We start from the raw sequence: 21,888 nt of genomic DNA, 5'->3' as shown, positions 1-21,888 counted from the left end.
GGCAATTAAGTAGGAGTAACAACTAACTTGAAAGTTGTTATAAGGATTAAATAATATAAAACATATTCGTTCCCATAACTCAGAGATTTTGAATCTCAGCTCTTCCTGTTACTAGCTGTGTGGCCTTGAGAAAGTCACTTAACCTCTCTGGGCCTCACCTGCCTTCTTTATAAAATGAAGAGTTGGGTTAGGTAACCTTAGCGTTCCCTGTTCTTTGTTTTTGCTTTGGGTTCCAGGATGACCAGACCCCACTTCACTGTGCAGCTCGCATTGGCCACACAAACATGGTGAAGCTCCTGCTAGAAAATAACGCCAACCCCAACCTGGCCACCACTGCCGGGCACACCCCCCTGCACATCGCGGCCCGAGAGGGCCACGTGGAAACGGCCCTGGCCCTTCTGGAAAAGGAGGCGTCCCAGGCATGCATGACCAAGGTACAGCATTCCTCCTCCCGTTCTCCAGAGCGGCAGGCTGGTCCCAGCTGGGCCTGGGGCAGGGTAGGGCGTTCCCACCTGGTCCTCTGTATCGCCTTGACTGTGCTGAGGGCTGCTGGGAGGAATGGACCCACAGGACTGGCCGCCACCTGTGAGCCGGATGTGTCCCGTCCTTCCCCAGGAAGGTGAACTGTAGTTTCTCATCCAGCCACCAGCCCTCGTCTGTTTATCATGGAATGGCTCAGGATCTGCTCTGGCCAGACTAGACAGGCTCTGGGATGCGAGAAGGCTGGCGGCCCAGCCCCTGCCCTCAGCTAGCTGGCTGTCAAATAACAGCACCAGTGGTTTTGACTCCGTCGCAAGAGGGGCAGGTGGCAGCCCCCTGGGCTCTGGGAGTCTCAGCGGGATCACACCTTCTGTGCCCTTTATTCTACTGGCGTCTCCACGCCAGTCGGGGTGGGACACCTCCTTCGCCGCGGGCCCTTTCTCCAGGGAGGATGGCGGGCCTCCCCACGGTTCCGACGGCCTGTGTTTCTCCTCAGAAAGGATTTACCGCTCTCCACGTGGCGGCGAAGTACGGGAAGGTGCGCGTGGCACAGCTGCTGCTGGAGCATGGCGCGCACCCAGACGCCGCCGGGAAGGTGAGCTTGACCTTCCCTCCCGCCAGGGTGGAGCCGGGGCAGAGGGGCAGCTGCGCCCGGGTGGTCGTCTCTGCCTGAGCCCACTGCGTCCCCCTTGCGAATGGGCAGCCGTCCAGGAAGAATGGCCTCTGGGGAGACAGATCTTTCTGACAGAGACCTTGCCCTTCTAGAAAGACCCGGTGGTCCCTCTGAGTGAGGGTGCTGTACTGCCCCATCAGCCCCTAGGACCCCCAGGAATGAGGAGGTGACCCCCAGGACTGAGGAGGTGACCCCCCAGGACTGAGGAGGAGGTGATCCCCCCAGGACTGAGATGGTGACCCCAGGAATGAGGCGGTGACCCCCAGGACTGAGGAGGTGGCCCCCCGGGAATGAGGAGGTGGCCCAGGTCCAGCTGCTTGTGTTCTTTAGTGACTTCAGCTCAAGACTGGCTCTGAAATGGTGTCAAGCAGATTTCCTGTGTAACAGGAAAGTGAATACGGATCCCCACGTGGTGCTGCCTGTAGCCACAGGCATGGCCAGTGGGACGTCCCCTGAGTGAAGGCTGTTCCCTGTCCATCTCCCCGCAGAGTGGCCTGACGCCCCTGCACGTCGCCGTGCACCACAACCACCTGGACGTCGTCAAGCTGCTGCTGCCCCGGGGCGGCTCCCCGCACAGCCTGGCCTGGGTAAGCCTCCTGGTCCCCACCCCGTCCTCACCCTGTCCCCACCCCGGGACAGCAGGCGGCGGCCACCGCCACCGCTCAGGGAGGGCCGTGCAGAAGCAGCCCGATTACCTGCAGTGCGACGGCTGCTGATTGGGGACCGGAGCGGGCCGGGAAGTGGGGAGCACTTCTCAGCCACAGGTCACCTCGCAGACGTGAAGCTCGTTTCACACAACTAATGTGTACCCCAAACTGGTGTCAGAGGTCAGCATGTACAGCGTGTTCGTGGATTCCGGGACCAGGGCCACACTTGGAGAATATTCAGGGCTGGGGGTGAACTCACCAGAACCTTGGAGCGAGGAACCTGTCTTGAATGCGAATAGTCTCCCCCAAATCTGTTTCTCTCTGGAGTTCCGGCTCTGAGATGGTGCCGTTTCTGTACATACGTTACACGTTGAGGTGTGGCCGGCGTGCACCCTCACACCAGCCCCTGAGATGCTCAGAGCCATGGGTGCATCGCCCCCCAGGGACCCTGAGTGTAGGGAGCGGATGGGGCTTATGTAGGAGTGGACTGAGGGGGCGCTGTACGAGGTACAGGGATAAAGCTGGACGCGAGGATCATTTTGGGGGGACAGGCCGTCCCCTGTGGGATGAGAAGGTGTGCAGGGTCTGTGAGGGGAGGGGTGCCGAGGGGGCTGGTGGCCACGCAGATGAGGGGCAAGGAGAGGGGGCAGGGCTCGGGTGCAAAGGACAGTCGCGGTCCCTGAGCTCACCACAGTGCTCAGCCCTGCGGCAGGAGGGAGCCACGGGTGGGTCAGAGTGTGATTCCAGCCGACACCTGCTGACTTCCGTGGGGACGCAGGGAAAGTCAGGGCCGGGCTTCAGCTTGCCTTCCCCTCTCAGAATGGATGCTCATCTGAATTTTACAGCCTCACTTTCCTGCAGACACAGCATCTCCCAGACACCCCGTCTCCTTGGGCTCTGGTCCCGCGCTGTTGTAGCAGAGCCCACATCACTGTGTAGACAGCGCGCAGCCCTGCTGGGACGTGACTTACTCCTGCTTCTAAAGATAAAACGCTGGACTCCCCTCCTCCTTGCACTGCTCCTTATATAAAAGAAATCAGAGCCAGGCTCCTGGTATTTAAAGGGAGCTTTATCCAAGCACAAACCCTGCACAGATGGGTTTTGTTTCCATGGCAAAAAATAGTTTCCAAAGCAGTCTGGCAATTTTGTAGAATTTCGCATGCAAGTCTCTCTGCACCCAAACCAAACCCACCCCTTTCTAATTTTGATGCTAATGTTGTTTTAATGTTTAGGCAGATCTCTCTCTAGGGTGCGCATTCCTTTGGACGAGCTCATTTCCTTGGGAAAGAGGAGCCTTTTACTGGCTCACACCGTCCCTGAATCTTTCCCCCGACTCTCCTGCCTCCCTGCCCCTCGTCCCTGTCACCTACAGAAGGTCATTCGTTCCCTGTAGTCCCAGCTTGGAGAAAGCTCACAGGGGTTGGTCCCTGATCTGAGACTGACGGTTGTTCTTGTATCTTGGTTTTAACTGGGGGTCACCTGGCAGCCTGACCTGGACGGGATGCCGTTCTCCCAGTGCAGACATCCTCCATCGCCCAAGTGGCCTGGACTCCTGATTATACGAACGTGAATAAGTACTCAAGTTCCTGTCCTTTGTTCAGTAAAAGAGGTCCTAATAATCCTTGCTTCCATGCGGGGAATGGAAGGCAAGCTGCAGTCAGGCACCCTAGGTGAGCAGCGACCTCACCCCATTTCATCCTGACTTGGGAGCTTGTTACGAATGCAGAATCTGGGGCCCCCCAGTCAGAATCTGCACTTTACCAAGATCCCAAGTGATTTCATACACATTCAAGTTTGAGAAGCACGGCTCCAGCTAAAAGACCTGGGCTCTGGAGTCGGAAGATTCTCTGATACTCAGAGAGAAGGATCTCCATTTGGGGATGACTCCAAATCTCAGGTCTGATCCACGGAACCGCACCTCTTTTCTTTGCTCCCTTTTGATACAGTACAAACCTCGTTTTGTTTAATGAATTTTATTACAGTCAAAATGCCAATCTTGTCAGGGGAACACAACCTACAGAGAATTGAATGTTTTCTCATAACATAATCAAATTTAAAAGGAGGAACAGTAGGATGAATCATCTTACATAATTACTCAGAGAGAAGGATTTTTATTATTCAATTTAATTCTTTGGGTAAATGACAACTTTCCTTTCCGCAAAATCTACTTTGCAGACAGGCGGATCTCACCCTGTCCCCCAGTGCTTTAAACTGGGATTTTACTGTATTGGTCAGCCCCTTTTTTTCTGTTTCTTTTCCCTGATCAGTGGATCCTGGCAGAATCAGAAATGTCGGTTTTCACAATAAGGCAGTGGCTGGCAAAGGAGGTTCAGTTCTGTGGGATGGCCAGAAGGATGCTGGCCGCGGCAGGAGACCATATGCCTTATGCCATCTGCTCTGGGACTGGGTGGGCATATGCTTAGAAAGTCCTGGGTCCTGCTCGGAGGTCCTCAGGCCTGGCATCCCCCTTAGCCCCGAATGCTTTGTGGCCAACAACATCAGCCTTACCCAGACGCTTGTTGGAAGTGCAGAGTCCAGGGCCTCCCTATACCGTGTGAGTCAGAATCTGCATTTTACGGAGATTCCAAGTGGAATCTTGGCTCCAGTTGAAAGAACCTGGAATCTGGAGTCACAAAACCAGACTTGGGTTCTCTGTTGTTTCACTTGCTATGTGACACTAGAAAAGGCATTTAGCCTCTCCGAGAACTGGCTTCTTTATCCACAAAGCAGGGTAGTAATAACAATGCCTGTCTTACTTGCTGTACGTGGGTTGCAGTGAAGCTCGAAAAGGATAATGTAGGTGGAAGTGGTTTCCAACAGTGATGATCAAAGTAGGCTGCCTGCAGTGGGGTATGGAGTTTGCTCCCATGCACTGCTTCCTTCATTGAGAAAGTCTTCCTCCCAAGACAAAGGGGAAAGGAAAGCCAGCTGAATAGAGAGTGCACAGTGACGTAGCTGATTTACTGTGGGACCAATCTCCTCGTCTCATAACGGACTTAACAGATTTGTGAACCAGGGCACTGCAAAACCATACAAAGGATTATTAATTTTCTATCTCAATTTTGGAAAGCACCTTCACATATATTATCATATTTGATCCATTCAACAACTTTTAAGAACAAGGTAGATGTTACTATCCACTTTTAATGGCTTAAAAAATACAAAAGGAAGTCTAGTTGACGATCTTGGCCCTAGTCACATGGCCGGTTAAAGTGGACCAAGGACTGACTCCACACCCCCAGGTCCCTTGCTGGGGACATGTACTCTTAACGTCACCTGCCTGAAGCCACCAGGCCCAGGGGGAGCTCTTGGCCCAACGTCACGAGGAGAGAAGGGCTCTGTTCCTTTTCCTCTATGAACTGTCTTTGGGGGGCATGTTTCTTACTGCAGGAAAGAGGGCATGGAAGCCTTTCCTTTACTTGTGTGCCTAGCTTGCTGGGTGTTCTGTAGGCCTGCCGCCTGGTTGAATCCTAGCATCTGTTGGGGACAGAGCACCTTGTGCACAGAAGATAGATGGAGAGAACGGGTAGGGCATTTGCTGGCTCTGGGAGCCTCTCCAAACCAAATGGCCTCGGTTGGTTGGTTTATTTACTGAAGTGGCCCTCCCGGGTGACACCAGCCCTGAACCAGGCCTCCTGGCCCCTCCTCAGAGGATCTAAAACGTAAGGCATGCGCTAAGCTTGTCAACTCAGCACTCCTGGAACCAGGCTCTGGCGGCCCCTTCTATTTCAGAACGGCTACACCCCTCTGCACATCGCTGCCAAGCAGAACCAGATGGAGGTAGCCCGCAGCCTGCTGCAGTACGGGGGCTCGGCGAACGCAGAGTCCGTGCAAGGCGTGACCCCCCTCCACCTGGCGGCCCAGGAGGGTCACGCGGACATGGTGGCTCTCCTGCTCTCCAAACAGGCCAACGGCAACCTGGGCAACAAGGTAAACACGCGTCTGCAGATATCCCTATAGACTCAATCACATTAGGGGGTCAGCTGACGGCACACTGCATCTCAGGATCGAGCACCTGCTGTGTGCCCGGGTTCTGAATCAGGTGATGCGCACGCACACCTGCACGTGCGTGTGTGTGTGTGTGTGTGTGTGTGTGTTCTTTGTTGCAGCGTGTGGGCTTCTCTCTAGTTGTGGCGCATGGGCTCAGTAGTTGCAGCTCACGGGCTTTAGTTGCCCCGTGGCATGTGGGATCTTAGTTCCCTGACCAGGGATCAAACCTGCGTCCCCTGCACTGGAAGGCAGATTCCTAACCACTGGACCACCAGGGAAGTCCCCCGTGTAGGTTTTATCTCAGTTTTGTAAATGAATAAACAGGTTCAGAAAGGTTGCTTATTTCAAGATTGCAGGACCCCAAGCCTACCTGATGCCAAAGCTTTGGCTGGTCCTTTCTAAAGAGGTTGACTCAAGAATCTACAAAAAGATCACTCTTGAAATCCACTGCATGCTTTCCCAAATATAGGCCAGCGTCTACATTCTGGAATGTACTAAGTAAGCTGGGACTAAATATTCTTTTTCTGTGAGGAAGATATTGTGTTTTCAGTGCCAACCTGTGCCTTAAATGGAGTCTCAGTCCAGGGGCTGTTGATGTGTGAGCAGGAAACCCTCTCTATGGTGTACCTGGCACATGGGAGGATGGGCATGGGAGCTGTTCCCCGGTGACATCCTCATGGTTTTCATTAGCTTCTCAAAAGAACGCATGACCCAAGAAAGACTAAGAGTCACTTCTTTTGTTAAACAACAATTTTACTGAAATATAATTCACGTACCATAAAATTCGCTCTTTTGAACTGTACTATTCAGTGGTTTTTTGGTATATTTGCAGAATTGGACGAACACCACCACTGTCTAACTGTAGAACCTTTCCATCACCCCCAAAGGAAGCCTCAGACCCATTAGCAGCCGCATCCCATTTCCCTCAAACCCCCATCCCCTGGCAACTCATCTACTCTCTGTCACTATGAATTTGCCTGTTCTGGACATTTCGTACAAATGGAATCATACGATATGAAGAGTCACTTCTTTCGACGATAAATGAACATAATACAGTTTCAGAAAGGCAAGCATTTTGAGGGTAACTTAAGATTTCTTCAGAGCGTGTGGATCCACTGGCTCTATCTGGACAGCTTTGGACAGGTGACCCCCAGGAGGGAACTGTTAGGGCAGGACCATTATGTTGGACAGGACTCTTGGTTTCTTGCTGGTGCCATTTAAGTGAGCCAGTAGGAGGACGGTGATGCCCTGCCCTGAGACATCCCCACTCGTCCACATCCACACTCACCAGTCAGGTTACTGTGTTATCCCAAGGATCAGGCAAGGCACCCGGACGCTTGTGACCGACCCAGGACCTGTTCTTACGTGGGCAGCCCCGCCTGCCTGTGCAGGCTTCAGCTGGGGAGGAGCACCGCTGGGCCGCCCGTCAGCCTGGGGGGAAGTGCAGATGGCAGGGGAGGGCGAGTGGAGTCTCTGGAGAGGGGACGGGCCCTGCCCACTGGCTCCGATGACAGAGGAGCTGCAGCCCTGTTTGCCCCACGGTTAGTAAGGCGTATTGAGCGGGCTCCGGGGGAGGGAAGCCTTTCCTGGCATTTTTGCGTGAATGCGCACATGTCAGTCAAGATCGCTGGGGCATCACCGTCCTCATGAGAAGGCTGTGATGAAAACTCCAAGAATCTGGGGTTTTCGGTCCCAGCAGGATCCTCCACCCTGTTTACTGGCTGGGATGTGCTGACCACAGGCTGCATTTGAATGTCACGTCGTGGTTTACAACGCATTTTCGTCTGTTTTCTCAAGGGAGCCTTCCTTTGCCCTTGAGATTCGTCAGTTATAATCCCGATTTTCTCGATAAGCAAACCAAGGCTTCGAAGCTCGTCTCGAGTCGTGGAAATAGGAAATGTTACCACTGGAAAGGATCATAAAGTTCATCTAGTTGAGAGATCAGCAAACTACGGCCTGGGGTCCAAATCCGGCCCACCACTTGTTTGTACAAATAAAGTTTTATTGGAACCCAGCCATGCCCATTCATTTACGTTGGCATAGCTGCTTTCTCACTATAACTGGCAGAGCTGGGTAGTTGCAAGAGAGACACAAGCCTAAAATACTGACCATCTGGCCCTTAACAGAAACTGTTGCTGACCTCTGATTCAGTCTAACCACCTCATATTTTAGATAAGGATGGGGGGGCGGTGCCTAGAAGAGCCTACCTAAGGTCAAACAACTGGTTGGAGCGTGCAAAGCCAAGTTCAACTCCCAAACCTCAGTGCTCTTTCAGTGTGGCCTGGAATTCTTTCCTGGCTCCAAGCTGATGAACTGCTTTTCCTTTCCAGAGTGGACTCACTCCCCTTCATCTGGTCGCACAAGAAGGTCACGTTCCAGTGGCAGACGTGCTGATCAAACATGGTGTCACGGTGGACGCCACCACCCGGGTAAGGCCAGCAGCCGGCGCTCTGTCCACAGGGACTCCCCTCTTCCCCCTGCACCCACAGGCCTACCCACTCCGGCCTCCCTCACTGGTCCATCTGAGGAGCTTTGATACCCCGAGGACCCAGTGGCCCATTCCTGTCTGCCACTTCCTAGGGGCGGCAGTGGAGTTTGAGGACCCCAAGCCAATGGGCTCACTTTCCAGTGGGGAGTCTAAAAAGTTGGCTAGACCTTTGATCCTCTGTAGTGAAAGGAACGTTTAATCATGATTCCAAGCCCTGTCTTACATGAGCAAGGTGTCAAAATGTCAGGCTTCCCAGGATGCACTGGAAAATTCTGCCCCTTCTACTCTGGCATTTGGCTAAAAGCAGGTCAGCATTCTTTGAGCCTCTGTGTGTGCAGGGAGCTCTGGGGGGGTGGGGGGTGGGGTGGAGGATGACCCGGTGCCCAGCACACAGTGCAATCTGCCTCAAGGCATCTGCAGATGACATAAGAGGCAGGAAGGGACAGCCGGTGTGATATGCGGTGCAAGGGGGGTTCTCGTGAACCACACGGAGCACAGAGGGAGGAGAGGGTGTTTCCATTTGGTGGAAGGAAGAGGCTTCCTGGAAGAAGTGGCATTTTGTTCCTTTTCACCGAAAGGCAACAGTATTAAAAGGAAGGGACAAAGTGACACCCCTGTAGCTCCAGCCCCCTCCAGCGTTCCTCAGGCACATCGGTCAGCAGGGTGACATTAAAGCCTCCCTGAGAAAAATCCAGAGACATATTTTATCCCCAACTGCCTATAGCTTCAAAAGGAACCTGCTTTAAACCCAGGAATGTTCTGGATCTTTGAGGCTTCTTTTGTGGGCCTGGTTTAGTCTTTTGGGGTCCTGCCCTGAGAGATCCTATGTTGTGGGTTAGAACTTGGGGGTCCCAAAGCCACCCCATCACTCCAGGTCCAGCCTGCAGGGTCTGGGTCCGGGTCATCTCTGGGACCGGGCTCCCCAGGGACACTTAGGAGCCCAGAGAGCCTTGGCTTGTTGGCGTTTGGAGGGAGCATTAAAATATTCAGCAGAACGGCTTTCTTGACAATTACCTCCTTTGCAGACAAAACTCAAATGAATAAATGCCCAAAGCCACTGATTTCAAGCCATGGCCAGTTCCTATAAATTCCATTATGGTACAACTCTGTAACCTAGACAGCCTTCTGGGGAGTTTTTCAGTGGGATTTCACCTTTCTAGTGGAAATAAGTGTGCAAGGCAGGTCTTGTCTGGGTCGGCAGTGATCTCTGTGCTGTTGTCTGTGCTGCTGCTGGCATCTGAGTCTGCTGCCCTCCCAGGGTCTGCTGGCGGTTCCCTCCTTCTGGGGATGACCCCTTTTGGCTTCTGCAACACGGGTCTCTCCTGGCTTTCCTCCCTCCTCTTTGCTGCTCCCTCCCCGTCCTCTTTTCTGAGCTCCCTGTAAGTACTGCCTCAGTCCGTGGGCCCCACTTTTTCTCTCCACACTTATCCTGGGGGACCTCTCTCACCTCCAAGACTTTCAACTTCCCTCAGGTGCCTCCTTGCCTTGCCCTCTTCCCCGGGGCTCAGTGTCGGGTTTCCAATCACCTACTTAACCTCTCCGCTTGGGTCTCTCCTAGTCATCTCACACCGCACTTGACTGACACCCAGCCCTGTCCCTCCCAGGCCCGTGGTATCCCACTGCTGCCTTGCAAAGGGCCTCCTGGTCCATCCTCTCTTTCAGTCACCGTTGTCGTGAGACTTGCATTCCCGTCCAGCTCAGAACGGCTCGTGGTGTCCCCCGAAGCCTTGCTGGTCACCCTCTCTCCTCTCTTGCTTTCCAGATGGGTTACACTCCACTCCACGTGGCCAGCCATTATGGGAATATCAAGCTGGTGAAGTTCCTGCTACAGCACCAGGCAGACGTCAATGCCAAGACTAAGGTACTGGGATGCCTGAGAGCAGTGCCAAATTCAGATGCAGCCAGGGTCACTCCGGGCACACTTGGGGCTCCACCACAACTTTCAGCTTTGACGCTGGAGGAGGAAATGGGGAAAATGCCTTTCTGTGTTGCACACAGAAGACGCACATGCTCTGTGGCAGGTGGGCAGTGCTTACTCTCGTAGCTAGCTCATCCTGCCAAACATCTGCCTGCTTTACAGCTCGGATACAGTCCCCTGCACCAGGCAGCTCAACAAGGCCATACAGACATCGTGACACTGCTTCTCAAAAATGGTGCTTCCCCAAACGAGGTCAGCTCGGTAAGTACCCACCCGGTTCCTGATTTCAGAGACCTGCTCTCACAGGCGGCCCCATGTGATATCCCTTCACCAGGGAAGCTCGGGTCATCCTCCTGCGCGTCTGGGGCCTGGGCGGGCTCCCCAGGGCGTGGGCTGTTGGGATTAGTTCCTCCTTCTGGAAGACAGAAGGTTATCCTGGTAGCACTGTTTCCCCTCCCCCCTTTTTATTTTTTTTTAATATTGTCAAAACCCTTTCTGAAATCTGTGGGAGTGAACAAAGCCAAATGTCTTGAGTGGTTTGTGATGCTTGGGGGCCTCGGGGTCTTCAGCCATGTCCGTGGCCACCGTTCAGGATGAACTTCCTCCCCTAGATGACGCGATTGTCAGCTTCACTAGGTTATATCCGCAGCCGCTTCCAGCTCAGCAAGCGTGCAGGCCTTTGATTGTAGGCGGGGTTGCTGAAACCGTAACTGTGGATGAGGCTGAATCGGAGCGGGGCATGCCCTGGGACCAGAGAATTTAGAAGAAAAGAAAGCCTCAATATCCGTTTAGTGTCACTTAGCTCTGCTGTTTTCAAATCAGAGTAGAAATAGACCCCTCCCCTGTTTCTGGTGACTTGTGATTTCTGATTGGCCTGAAAAGAGCTCATTTGAAGTATGTGGATTACTTTAACTATTTGAATGCTCAGTAACTGACACCCAAAGAACCGGCCTTGGGAGCCGTGGGCAGTACTGCCCTGTGCCCTCCTATTCCTACAACTGCATCTGGTGCCCCCCTGACCCTGACCTTCCCGCTGGCTCTCCTCTTGGCCACCCTTGACTTTGGTGGTAATATCTCCCCTGCTCCCGTTCAAGGCTCGTGCACCCAGGGCTGCAGATGCAAATACCGTGGCCTCCTCTCGCCCGCACCCGTCGCTGCAGACGTCGGCGACACACATCTGGGCCCACGCGTGTGCAGGGGTCTTGCTCTGGGTATGAACGATTGGGGCGTGAGCGCGGTCTGATCTCGCCCTCCCTTTGCTGTTCTCCCCAGAATGGAACCACACCTCTGGCCATAGCCAAGCGCTTGGGCTACATTTCTGTAACAGACGTGCTCAAGGTTGTCACCGATGAAACCAGTGTCGCGGTACGTCTGCTCCTCCCCTGCACCCCTACCCTGGACACACACAGCCTGGCCGCAGGGCGCCCCTTGGGGTACCCAGGGAAAGGGAGCCTAGGGGTCCTAGGATTCCCGCGGGAAGCTCAGAGCCAAAAGAATTGGGGGCGGGGCTTCTCCTTCATCAGGCGGGTCTTTACTGCCACCTAGCGGCCGGAGGAGTAGGTGCCGCCACCAGACCGGAGCGGGCAGCCCTGGATGGGACTGGGGGCAGGGACCAGGCGCCGGGAAGCTGGGGTTCCGTTCATCCCTCTGCGGTTCCTGCCAGACCCCAGAGACCCTCTTAGCTGTCATTTTCTTCATTTTGGACAAACCTCCTTTACCATCTCCTTCCTGTCTCCACACTCACAACCAGGTAACTGCTGAATGGGTGAAAGGGCCCACTGCTGTGTTTGGGTTGACGTCTTTGCTTTTTCTCGTTTTTAGTTGGTCAGTGACAAGCACCGAATGAGCTTCCCCGAGACGGTGGATGAGATCCTGGACGTCTCTGAAGATGAAGGTACAGGCTGGGATCAACACCGCGTCCGGGTCAAGTCAGGCTGAAAGGGGTGCTCGGGGCTCTGAACACTCCGGGGGGGCCCCCTGCTGCCGCCCCGGGGCACCTCACAGCATGCCCGCCTCTGTCGTCCGAGTCGGAACTGGACAGAACCAAGCTCTAAAGATGCTGTCCGTTATCCAAAAGACTCCTTTAATGTGATTTTAGGAGAAGGAAATCTACATCGCAGGGATTAAAATATAAAATCCCACAAAGTTTCACAAATACGTGTGTGTCTGCCTATATCATACAAGGACTTTGATTCAACTCAGTCAACTCTCAGAGCTGTAAGGAACTGTCATAAAATTCCACTTGGTGCGTTCCTTGTGCTTTGAGCAAAGCTGTTGCATTTAAAATCTGGAAGAATTGCTTTTCATAAGCTGCTCTTCTGACCACGCGCTGGGTCGACAGTCAGTCATTATGAAATGACTATAGTTTCAACTTCTGTGGCCATGGGTACTTGTGGCATTTTTTCCTGCCCCAGGCAAGTCTGTCTTCCCACTTAACTTGGAAGAGAAAGATCGTGATTAAAAAAAGGGTGGGGCTGGATCAGATTTCTCTCTGGCCCCTTGCATATCGGTAACCCAGGGGTCATGTAGTTTTGTCAACTAGGTGATGAAAGCTCTCCTGTATGCCCTTTGATGATTTGCCTCTTAATTTAACTGACTTCAATCCTATCCGTCCTTAAACTTGGCTCTTCTTTGCTTTCCAGGAACTGCTCATATAACTCTAATGGGTATGAAACACTTTCTGTTCCCTGTGGTCCTTTCTCACAAGCGCATTTCACTCTAAGCAATCCAAGATCTCATTAATCCATCCCTGGTTTTCATAACAATCAGAGCTTGACTAAAACAGGAAATTTCCACCCGTAAGATCCGTGCCCTGGCGGCAGCTCTGGCCTGTCCATGTCTGTGTCTGTGCCCATGCCACTGTGTCTGTGATCATAACTGCATGAGCTGCTGTGATTCCATTCTGTCGGCTCCAGATCACAACGCCAGGACACACACTGCTGAGGGGCAGTAAAGGACCCTGCAAGGTCCAGGGCTCCAACTCCAGTGCAAGGAGGCGAGAGAAACAAAGAGGCAGAGTCTGGTTTGCAGGCAGACTTTGAACCTCCTGGTGATGCACTTAGGAAATAATGAGGGTTCAGCCGCCATGGTTATTAAAGTTCCTAGAGCCTCTCAAAATGGATGGGTTTGGTTCCACGGTCGTTTATTCTTCTGTCGCGTGTGGTGTGGAAAAGAACAGAAGCACCTCTTTCTTTGGTGTCACTGCACACGCCACAAGGGCTGTTTTGAAGTGGAACTTGTCAGGCAAAAAAAGTTCTTTCTGATGGAACTGTTTTCTTCTCCAAAGCCTGGTGCAGATTAAGATATTAGGGGCTGGCTGCCCGGCTCCAGGTACCAGGGCTGGAGGAACAGGGTCAGGGCTGGTCGAAGACATTGCTATGGTCCCCTTGGAGCATCTGAGACCTTCCCCCACTCCTCGGGGGCGAGCGTTGAGAGGAGAAGCAGCAGATTCCCTCTTTTCTTTTGAAAAAGAAAAGAGGGAATTTCCGTCCTGTCACTGACTTAAACTTGTGTGGTTTCAGGGGAAGAACTTGTTGGCTTCAAGGCTGAGAAGCAGGATTCCAGGGATATAGATGAAGAGAAAGAGCTGCTGGATTTTGTGCCGAAGCTGGACCAAGTGTAAGAAATGCTCGCGCCGGGGCAGGTCCAGGTCCACCCCGGGGACGCAGAGTAGGAGGATTCCAGAGCGGGAAGTTTCCAGGAAGGCCGGGCCTGGACAGAGCGCTGGTCCAGCACCTTAGGATAAGCTAGCCCTGCACCAGGGGTGCCAGGCGGGGGCAGAGGTCTCTCCTACTGTGAGCCACCCTCTCCGGGGTCCCTGCTCCCCCACTGTTCCTCCTCTCCTCACTCAGTGTCCTGTCCATACCCTTCCCCCTCTCACACACTCAGCTTCCCACCAGAAAAAATCCACTAAGGGAGATTGCCATTAGAAACCATTGCCAAAAAGGAGGTGGGGGGGATTATTATGGGATTATATGAAATCATGTGTGTGAAACTTTTGAAAATTGCAAAGCACTACAGAATTTTTAAGAGTTTTCATTCAATTAAAAGAATTTAAATAATAAAAAAAAGAAAGGAACTTTTGCCAATCTGGCCTCAGAGGCCGGCCATGTCCCTCCGTCGGCCTGTCCATTAGGGAAGACCCACGGAGGGTTTGTGTCTGCCTGTGTTTCTCATTCCTCCCTGAGATGCTGTGCTACTGCGATACGGGTGCATCGCCACACCCGGGGACTTTGTGAAGGAATCTAAAAGTGACAGCTTTCTAGAAGCACTGAGCCCTCGGTATTTTCTGAAAAGACAGACGTGTGTCAGCTTGGTCCCAGGGCTTATACAAAATAGGGCAATGGACCAAGGAGAAGGAAAACTATGATTAGTATTTACTGAACTTCGTTTAGAAAGAAACATGAGACTCGGACCCTGACCATGGAGAACCTACAGATGTATTTGGTAGAATCAAAACACACACCCAGTGGACAGATCGTGATGCAGAATAAGATGTAATGGCCAGAGTGAGGGTTCCCTCACCAAGGGGTCGAAGGCTGCAGAACGGGGGTGGTGCATGCAGGAAGACTTCCTGGAGGATGCAGGTCCTTCGCTCAGCCAGGACAGTTGGGCTCTGGGGACAGGCATGGAGGCAGAGGGAGGAGGCTGGTCAGTGTGTGAAGGCCAGGATGTACCACATGTGCCAGTGGGGTTCAGGTCGTGGCGAGCAGTCGGATCGGATAGGTGATCCTGGGGGTACAGAAGTGTTTCACTAAGGCCTTCCGTGGAAGATGGGGCTACTCATAAGGATCATCCCTTGATGTCCCAATGTTCTCGGCACACAGGGTGGAATCCCCAGCCATCCCTCGGATTCCTTGCGTCACACCTGAGACAGTGGTGATCAGATCTGAAGAGGCAGAACAGGTAAGAAGCATCTTTTCTCTTACTTCCCCTTGGCAGTGAGCAGGTCCCCTGGACGGTGACTGTTTTGAGATGACCTGCAGGACGATAGGAACTCACAGCTGAAAGCTGGCAGCATTTACCAAGCCCTGCAGATCCCAGACTCCACGTGTTCTTGGTAGCACTTGTGCTGTCAGTGCTCTTGTCCTAGCTATTGATGATCTGGGTCTCCGAGAGCCCAAGGGCGTGTGGGACACCCTCACGCTGGTCTCAGTGGGGCTGAGAACTGACTCCAGAAGTTTTCGCTTCAAAGCCCATGTTGTCGGGGCCACAGCCCCTGAGCACACGCCTTATGCACCTGTTGGGGCCAAGGGTCCCAGCGCCAGAGAGGGAGCCTGAGGCTGCATCTGCACTTCTATGAAGCTGCGGGCGACTCTGGAGCTCTGAACTTTTTTTCTTTCACATCCATAAAAAAAAGGGGACGGTTTCTGCCTCACCTTCCTCAAGGGATTACTGGGAGCTTAAAATACCAATACAGATGGAAAGAGGATGTCAAGGAGAGCTGTTCCCAGCGTGGGCTGTTACTCATTACAATACCCTATTTTGTGGCTTCCCTGGATGCCACCTGAATTTGTCTCCAAGATCGGTGGGATGGTTTAAAACAATGTAATTCCTCTTGGTTTAATTTTAGGCCATTTGGCACTTTTTCACCTGGGCAAAGGGTTTTCTAGGATAAAAAGAAAGCAGTGTGGTATTTGAAGGTTGGGACTGGCCACCCTGAGGCCCGATCACCGAGCTGGGCTTGTCCGTTTTCCAGCTGAGGCTGGTCTCTTCCCCTGCCACTGAAGGCATGCGTGTCCCCTCGACCCGAAAGTGGCGCCAGGAGGAGGCGGCTGAGATGCCGTCCAATCCGCTGTTCCACCCTCGGGCACATCACAGTGGTGTGACCTTGGTGTCACGCCCCGGGTGGCATTTGGGAGATCCGGTCAAACATGGCCCTGGGGCTGCTGTGGCATGTTCCCCGGGGGCCGCCGAAGACGACAATGAGAAGGATCCGAGCGGACCCGGGTCTTGCTGTTCCCTGGCCAACCGTGCCCTCTGAGTCCTTGCCTAAGTCATGAACCCAAGGCGGCAGGTGTCTCCTGGCGTCCCGCTGTGCCCCGTGTGGGGTGGGAGGATGTGGGAGGAGATGGTCCAGCTGGGGAGGGGCTCAGAACGCAGGGAGGGTGACTACCGCAGGGCCCAGCTGTGTGGCGGGAGCCCTTCCAGATCGGAGTCAAGGGGAAGGCTTCACACAGGAGGCGAGAGGCGAAAAACGAACAGGGGCGTCCAGCGAAGGAGAGGGACGTGGGTGTCTGGACCGACGGGGAAGCGAGAGCGAGGGCAGAGTTGAGAAGAAACCTGGAGGGGACCTGCTGGCTTCGTGAGTCCTCGCCACGTACGAGGCCTGGGGCGAGGCAGCCCTGTGGTCCCCAAGTCACAACAGCACTGCAAGGAAGGGGCTGTCCCATCTGCAGATGAGGAAGAGGGAAGCCCCCGGGACGAGGGTCTGTTTCTCTCGTGCCTCTCGATGCCCCAGGACACGTGGCTTGCCCAGAGCCAAACAGCTCATAGGCGACGGTGTGGGGAAGCAACGCCAGCTCTAGTGTGAAACCGAGCTGTGTAGAGCGGAGGGTTCGCGACAGGGGCGGAGCGGTGGGGAGGAGCTGGAGGACGCGGGCAGGTTAGGAGCACATGTGGTGCAGGAGCTGAGACCGAGGCCGGACGGGAGGTAGGACTCGCTCCATCATCCGAAGCTCTGGCCCAGGGTCCTGAGCCAAGGAGAGGCCGTCCGTGTTGGTACGAGGAAGCCCGTGCTTCCTTTTAGACTCCGGGTGAGCTCTGTCCCAACGGGTCGGTGGGGAGTGGGGAGCGCCTCCTACGCTGGGCCCCTTGGTTCATGGCTGAGCCTCCCCGACCTTGGCCGAGACCATCAGCCGTGGCCCAGGGGTGATAGGACAGCTGGCCTTTCTCCCCTCTGCAGGCATCTAAGGAGTATGATGAAGACTCACTGATCCCCAGCAGCCCGGCCACAGAGACCTCAGACAACATCAGCCCGGTGGCCAGCCCTGTGCACACAGGGTGAGTGGCCTGGGAGGGGCTGGCAGCTCTGGCCCTGCTCGCCCACCCAGGAGAAGCCAACACAGACCCGCTGTGCCCTAGGTTCCTGGTGAGCTTCATGGTGGACGCCCGCGGGGGCTCCATGCGGGGCAGCAGGCACAACGGCCTGAGGGTGGTGGTCCCGCCCCGGACGTGCGCAGCACCCACTCGCATCACCTGCCGCCTGGTGAAGCCCCACAAGCTGCCCACGCCGCCCCCGCTGGCCGAGGAGGAGGGCCTGGCCAGCAGGGTCATCGCCCTGGGCCCCACGGGAGTCCAGTTCCTGAGGTGAGAGGTCACTCCCATGCCCCCGACCTGTCCCTGCCGCACTGCGACCACCCAGCCCCAGCCCAGCCCGGGCAGCGGGGAGGCGAGCCTGGAGCCCGCACCCATGCTCTCTGTGTCCTGACCGGTCAGAACCAGGAGGCCCGGTGTTCCTTCCACGGCCTGTTCTAGGTACACGTAGGAGTCTGTTCCCCAGGGGGAGCTTAACACCCTCAGCTCCTGTGTGACGCTAGAGGGGGGGTGAAGATGGCCACTTTCGGGGCCCCCAGGGTTTGATTATTTAAGCTCTGAAACGGTCTTCCTAGAAGGCGGCCCTGCAGCATGGCCCCCAAGGACAAGACTGATGGTTTCAGAGGCTCGGTCCTCACCTTTCCCGCAGCAAAAGGGCTTCTCCTTGGAGCTCTGCGTCCCTCAGGCGCCGCGGGCTCTATGTTGGAACAGGTCTTGCCCAGGAGGCCCCGCCCTCCCGTCTCCATCCACGGCCTGTCCCCACTTCCAAGCTTTCATCCACCGATTGTAAAACAGCTGTAAAACGCTTTCACGGTGACTTCCCCTTTACATGCAGTCCTCAAAGCCGTCCTCCCAAGGAAGTGTCCTCTCACACACTGACAGGAGGAAGCTGAGGCTCAGAGGGGGTGGGTCTAGGACGTCAGGCAGGCTCTCGGGGTCAGGTCCAATGGCAGCTTTATTCTGCTGAGCCTTGGCCGGGTGGCCATGGCAGGAGAGCCCCCTGTGAACTGAGGTTGGGGCCTGGTGGGGAGCGAGAGGGTCCTGGAGGTGTCTCGGGAACCTGAGGCAGGTCTGTCTGTCTGTGAGGACCAGCCTGCAGACGGGACGGACGCTTTCCAGGCAGGACCCAGCTGCTCTTCCCTACTGAGCCCGTTGCTGCCGCCCACACGGCACGCACACCTGCGTCCAGGCCCCTCCCCACTGTCCCCTGTCCCCCCAGCCCTGTCATCGTGGAGGTCCCCCACTTCGCCTCCCAAGGCCGTGGGGACCGCGAGCTCGTGGTGCTGCGGAGTGAAAACGGCTCCGTGTGGAAGGAACACAAGAACCGCTACGGAGAAAGCTACCTGGATCAGATCCTCAACGGGATGGATGAAGGTGCGCGAGCCCCAGGGATCCGGAGCACGGCCCTCCTCCTGGAGGATGGGGCTTGGGGTTGCACTTTGGGGTGGGCTGTCGGGGCCTCCCGGAGTGTGGGACCCCCTGAGAGGCCAGAGACGGCCCAGCTCCGGCACCCGGGCCCCTGCAGCCTGGTCTCCTGTGCAGGACCCCCTGGGCCAGGACCTTTCTCCTTCCAGGTGGCCCAGCCTGCTGCCGCTGGCGGGGCCTGGGGAGGGGGCGCCACAGTGGGGATCAGGGGCCCTGGGAAGCCACCGTGGTGACGGGCGGGCACGGGCCTGTGGTTGCAGAGCTGGGGAGCCTGGAGGAGCTGGAGAAGAAGAGGGTCTGCCGCATTGTTACCACCGACTTCCCCTTGTACTTCGTGATCATGTCAAGGCTCTACCAGGACTATGACACCATCGGCCCCGAGGGGGGCTCCCTGAAAAGCAAGCTCGTCCCCCTGGTGCAGGCCACCTTCCCAGAAAATGCTGTCACCAAGAAAGTGAAGCTGGCCCTGCAGGTGACACAGCCCCTCCTTACCTGCTGGGGCCCCATCACCTGGACCGGGTTCAGGGATGGAAGGCGTCAAGGCGCTCAGAGATGACCCTCCTCCCCAGGACATCTCCACCCGTTGGTCCAGGGCCTGAAAAGTCCCATTAGAGCCCTGACCTTAAAGCTCAGAAGAAGGTTGGGTGGGTGGGATAGGGCAGACGCTCCAGTAAGTTGCAGAAAACCCTAGATAACGTGTTAAATCACAGGCTTAGTGTGAGGGGAAGCCACTTGGCTTCCTGGAGAGGTGCCTGATGCTGAGCAAGGCCCCCAGGAGTGGGGAGCAGCAAGGAAATGGGGACGGGGGCTCAGAGAGGAGAGCCGGGCTGGCTGTCAGAAGGAGCAGGACCCCACCCCCCACCCCCCGGGAGCCTTCGCACCTGCCCGGACAGCCGCTCTCTTCCTCCGTCCATGAGCCCCTCTGCTGCTCCGGGGCTGAGTGTACCCCCTGGGCACTTCGCAGGCCCAGCCTGTACCCGATGAGCTGGTCACCAAACTCCTGGGCAACCAGGCCACGTTCAGCCCCATTGTCACCGTGGAGCCGAGGCGCCGCAAGTTCCACCGCCCCATCGGGCTTCGGATCCCACTCCCTCCCTCCTGGACGGATAACCCGCGGGACAGCGGGGAGGGAGACACCACCAGCCTGCGGCTGCTCTGCAGTGTCATTGGTGAGCGGTGCCCCCGCCCTGCCCTGCCTTCTGGGCAGCAGCTCCTTCCACGCACACCTGGGGAGACAGGAGGACACAGAGCTAGGGAGTGATGGGCTCCGCGCAGGGATGAGGAGCTGCGTCTGAGTAGAGCTGCCTCGTCCCCGAAGAGCCCTCTGACCCCAGAGGAGGGCTGCTCCGAGGGGAGGGGCGGAGGGGCTGGTGTGCTCTCGGGGCTACAGCCAGCTGTGCACGTCCCGCATTGGCCTCTGGAGACGGTCCCCCAAGCCCTTTCTACTGCTGTCACAGGAGGGACAGACCAGGCCCAGTGGGAAGACATCACGGGGACCACCAAGCTCATGTACGCCAACGAGTGCGCCACCTTCACCACCAACGTCTCTGCCAGGTGACACCCCGCCTGCCCGGCCCCACGGGTCCCCGGGCCCCGCACGAGGGGGCAGCGCTGTCCCCATGGGTGGCCATGCTTAGGCCGTCACCTGCCCACCCCACCACCGGGGCTGTGAGAGAGGCCACCGCTCGGCTTACAGGCCACTGGATGGCGGAGACGCTCCCCCTCAGGCATTTAGGGACAGGCTCATGGCTGCCCTCTTTTCAGGTTCTGGCTGTCGGACTGTCCTCGGACGGCTGAAGCTGTGAACTTCGCCACCCTGCTGTACAAGGAGCTCACCGTGGTGCCCTACATGGCCAAGTTTGTCATTTTCGCCAAGATGAACGATCCGCGAGAAGGGCGACTGCGCTGCTACTGCATGACGACGGATGACAAGGTGGACAAGACACTGGAGCAGCACGAGAACTTCGTGGAGGTGGCGCGGAGCCGGGACATAGAGGTAGGGCCTGGCCCCCTGGGCTCCCGCCTCGTGGCGCGGAGCGGGGACATAGAGGTAGGGCCTGGCCCCCTGGGCTCCCGCCTCGTGGCCCAGAGCGGGGACATAGAGGTAGGGCCTGGCCCCCTGGGCTCCCGCCTCGTGGCCCGGAGCGGGGACACAGAGGTAGGGGCCTGGCCCCCCTGGGCTCCCGCCTCGTGGCCCGGAGCGGGGACATAGAGGTAGCGGCCTGGCCCCCCTGGGCTCCCGCCTCGTGGCCCGGAGCGGGGACATAGAGGTAGCGGCCTGGCCCCCCTGGGCTCCCGCCTCGTGGCCCGGAGCGGGGACACAGAGGTAGGGGCCTGGCCCCCCTGGGCTCCCGCCTCGTGGCCCGGAGCAGGGACATAGAGGTAGCGGCCTGGCCCCCTGGGCTCCCGCCTCGTGGCCCGGAGCAGGGACATAGAGGTAGCGGCCTGGCCCCCTGGGCTCCCGCCTCGTGGCCCGGAGCAGGGACATAGAGGTAGCGGCCTGGCCCCCTGGGCTCCCGCCTCGTGGCCCGGAGCAGGGACATAGAGGTAGGGGCCTGGCCCCCTGGGCTCCCGCCTCGTGGCCCGGAGCAGGGACACAGAGGTAGGGGCCTGGCCCCCTGGGCTCCCGCCTCGTGGCCCGGAGCAGGGACACAGAGGTAGGGGCCTGGCCCCCCTGGGCTCCCGCCTCGTGGCCCGGAGCAGGGACATAGAGGTAGCGGCCTGGCCCCCTGGGCTCCCGCCTCGTGGCCCGGAGCAGGGACACAGAGGTAGGGGCCTGGCCCCCCTGGGCTCCCGCCTCGTGGCCCGGAGCAGGGACATAGAGGTAGCGGCCTGGCCCCCTGGGCTCCCGCCTCGTGGCCCGGAGCAGGGACATAGAGGTAGCGGCCTGGCCCCCTGGGCTCCTGCCTCGTGGCCCGGAGCAGGGACACAGAGGTAGGGGCCTGACCCCGCTGGGCTCCCGCCTCGCGGGCAGCCGTTGCTTCTGGGACCCAGGGCTGTCAGGAGGGCAGCCTCTGCAGAGGGGCTCCTGGGCCGTGTCCCTTTATGAAGCGTCAACGGGAAGCTTCCCCAGAGCCGAGGGACACCATGTGGGTCAAGGAGACAGCAGGCTGTCAGCCCAGTGATTTGTGGTGCTAGGAGCTGACATTTATTAAAGTTCTTACACCCCAGGTACTTTTAAAAGTGCTTGAGTGGGACTTCCCTGGCCGTCCCCTGCTTAAGACTCCACGCT

The 21,888-nt window shown here is 56.6% G+C and overlaps 1 protein-coding gene across 2 annotated transcripts in view; it reads left to right on the top strand.

The window, feature by feature from the left end:
• ANK1 (ankyrin 1) overlaps nt 1–21,888 on the top strand; it is a 98,222-nt gene that overhangs the window by 40,478 nt on the left and 35,856 nt on the right. For both annotated transcript variants that reach the window (XM_068532256.1, XM_068532253.1), the window contains exons 14-31: nt 237–434; nt 977–1,075; nt 1,642–1,740; nt 5,533–5,730; nt 8,121–8,219; nt 10,041–10,139; nt 10,359–10,457; nt 11,469–11,561; nt 12,018–12,090; nt 13,718–13,814; nt 15,023–15,101; nt 17,101–17,198; nt 17,280–17,504; nt 18,451–18,605; nt 18,917–19,128; nt 19,621–19,825; nt 20,114–20,210; nt 20,421–20,652. In XM_068532256.1, the coding sequence (XP_068388357.1) occupies nt 237–434; nt 977–1,075; nt 1,642–1,740; nt 5,533–5,730; nt 8,121–8,219; nt 10,041–10,139; nt 10,359–10,457; nt 11,469–11,561; nt 12,018–12,090; nt 13,718–13,814; nt 15,023–15,101; nt 17,101–17,198; nt 17,280–17,504; nt 18,451–18,605; nt 18,917–19,128; nt 19,621–19,825; nt 20,114–20,210; nt 20,421–20,652 (2,457 nt within the window). The remainder of the gene's footprint in view (nt 1–236; nt 435–976; nt 1,076–1,641; nt 1,741–5,532; nt 5,731–8,120; nt 8,220–10,040; nt 10,140–10,358; nt 10,458–11,468; nt 11,562–12,017; nt 12,091–13,717; nt 13,815–15,022; nt 15,102–17,100; nt 17,199–17,279; nt 17,505–18,450; nt 18,606–18,916; nt 19,129–19,620; nt 19,826–20,113; nt 20,211–20,420; nt 20,653–21,888) is intronic.

The sequence above is a fragment of the Eschrichtius robustus genome, chromosome 21 (assembly GCF_028021215.1).
Source record: "Eschrichtius robustus isolate mEscRob2 chromosome 21, mEscRob2.pri, whole genome shotgun sequence".
Lineage (NCBI taxonomy): Eukaryota > Metazoa > Chordata > Mammalia > Artiodactyla > Eschrichtiidae > Eschrichtius > Eschrichtius robustus.
This window is presented reverse-complemented; position numbering and strand designations above follow the sequence as displayed.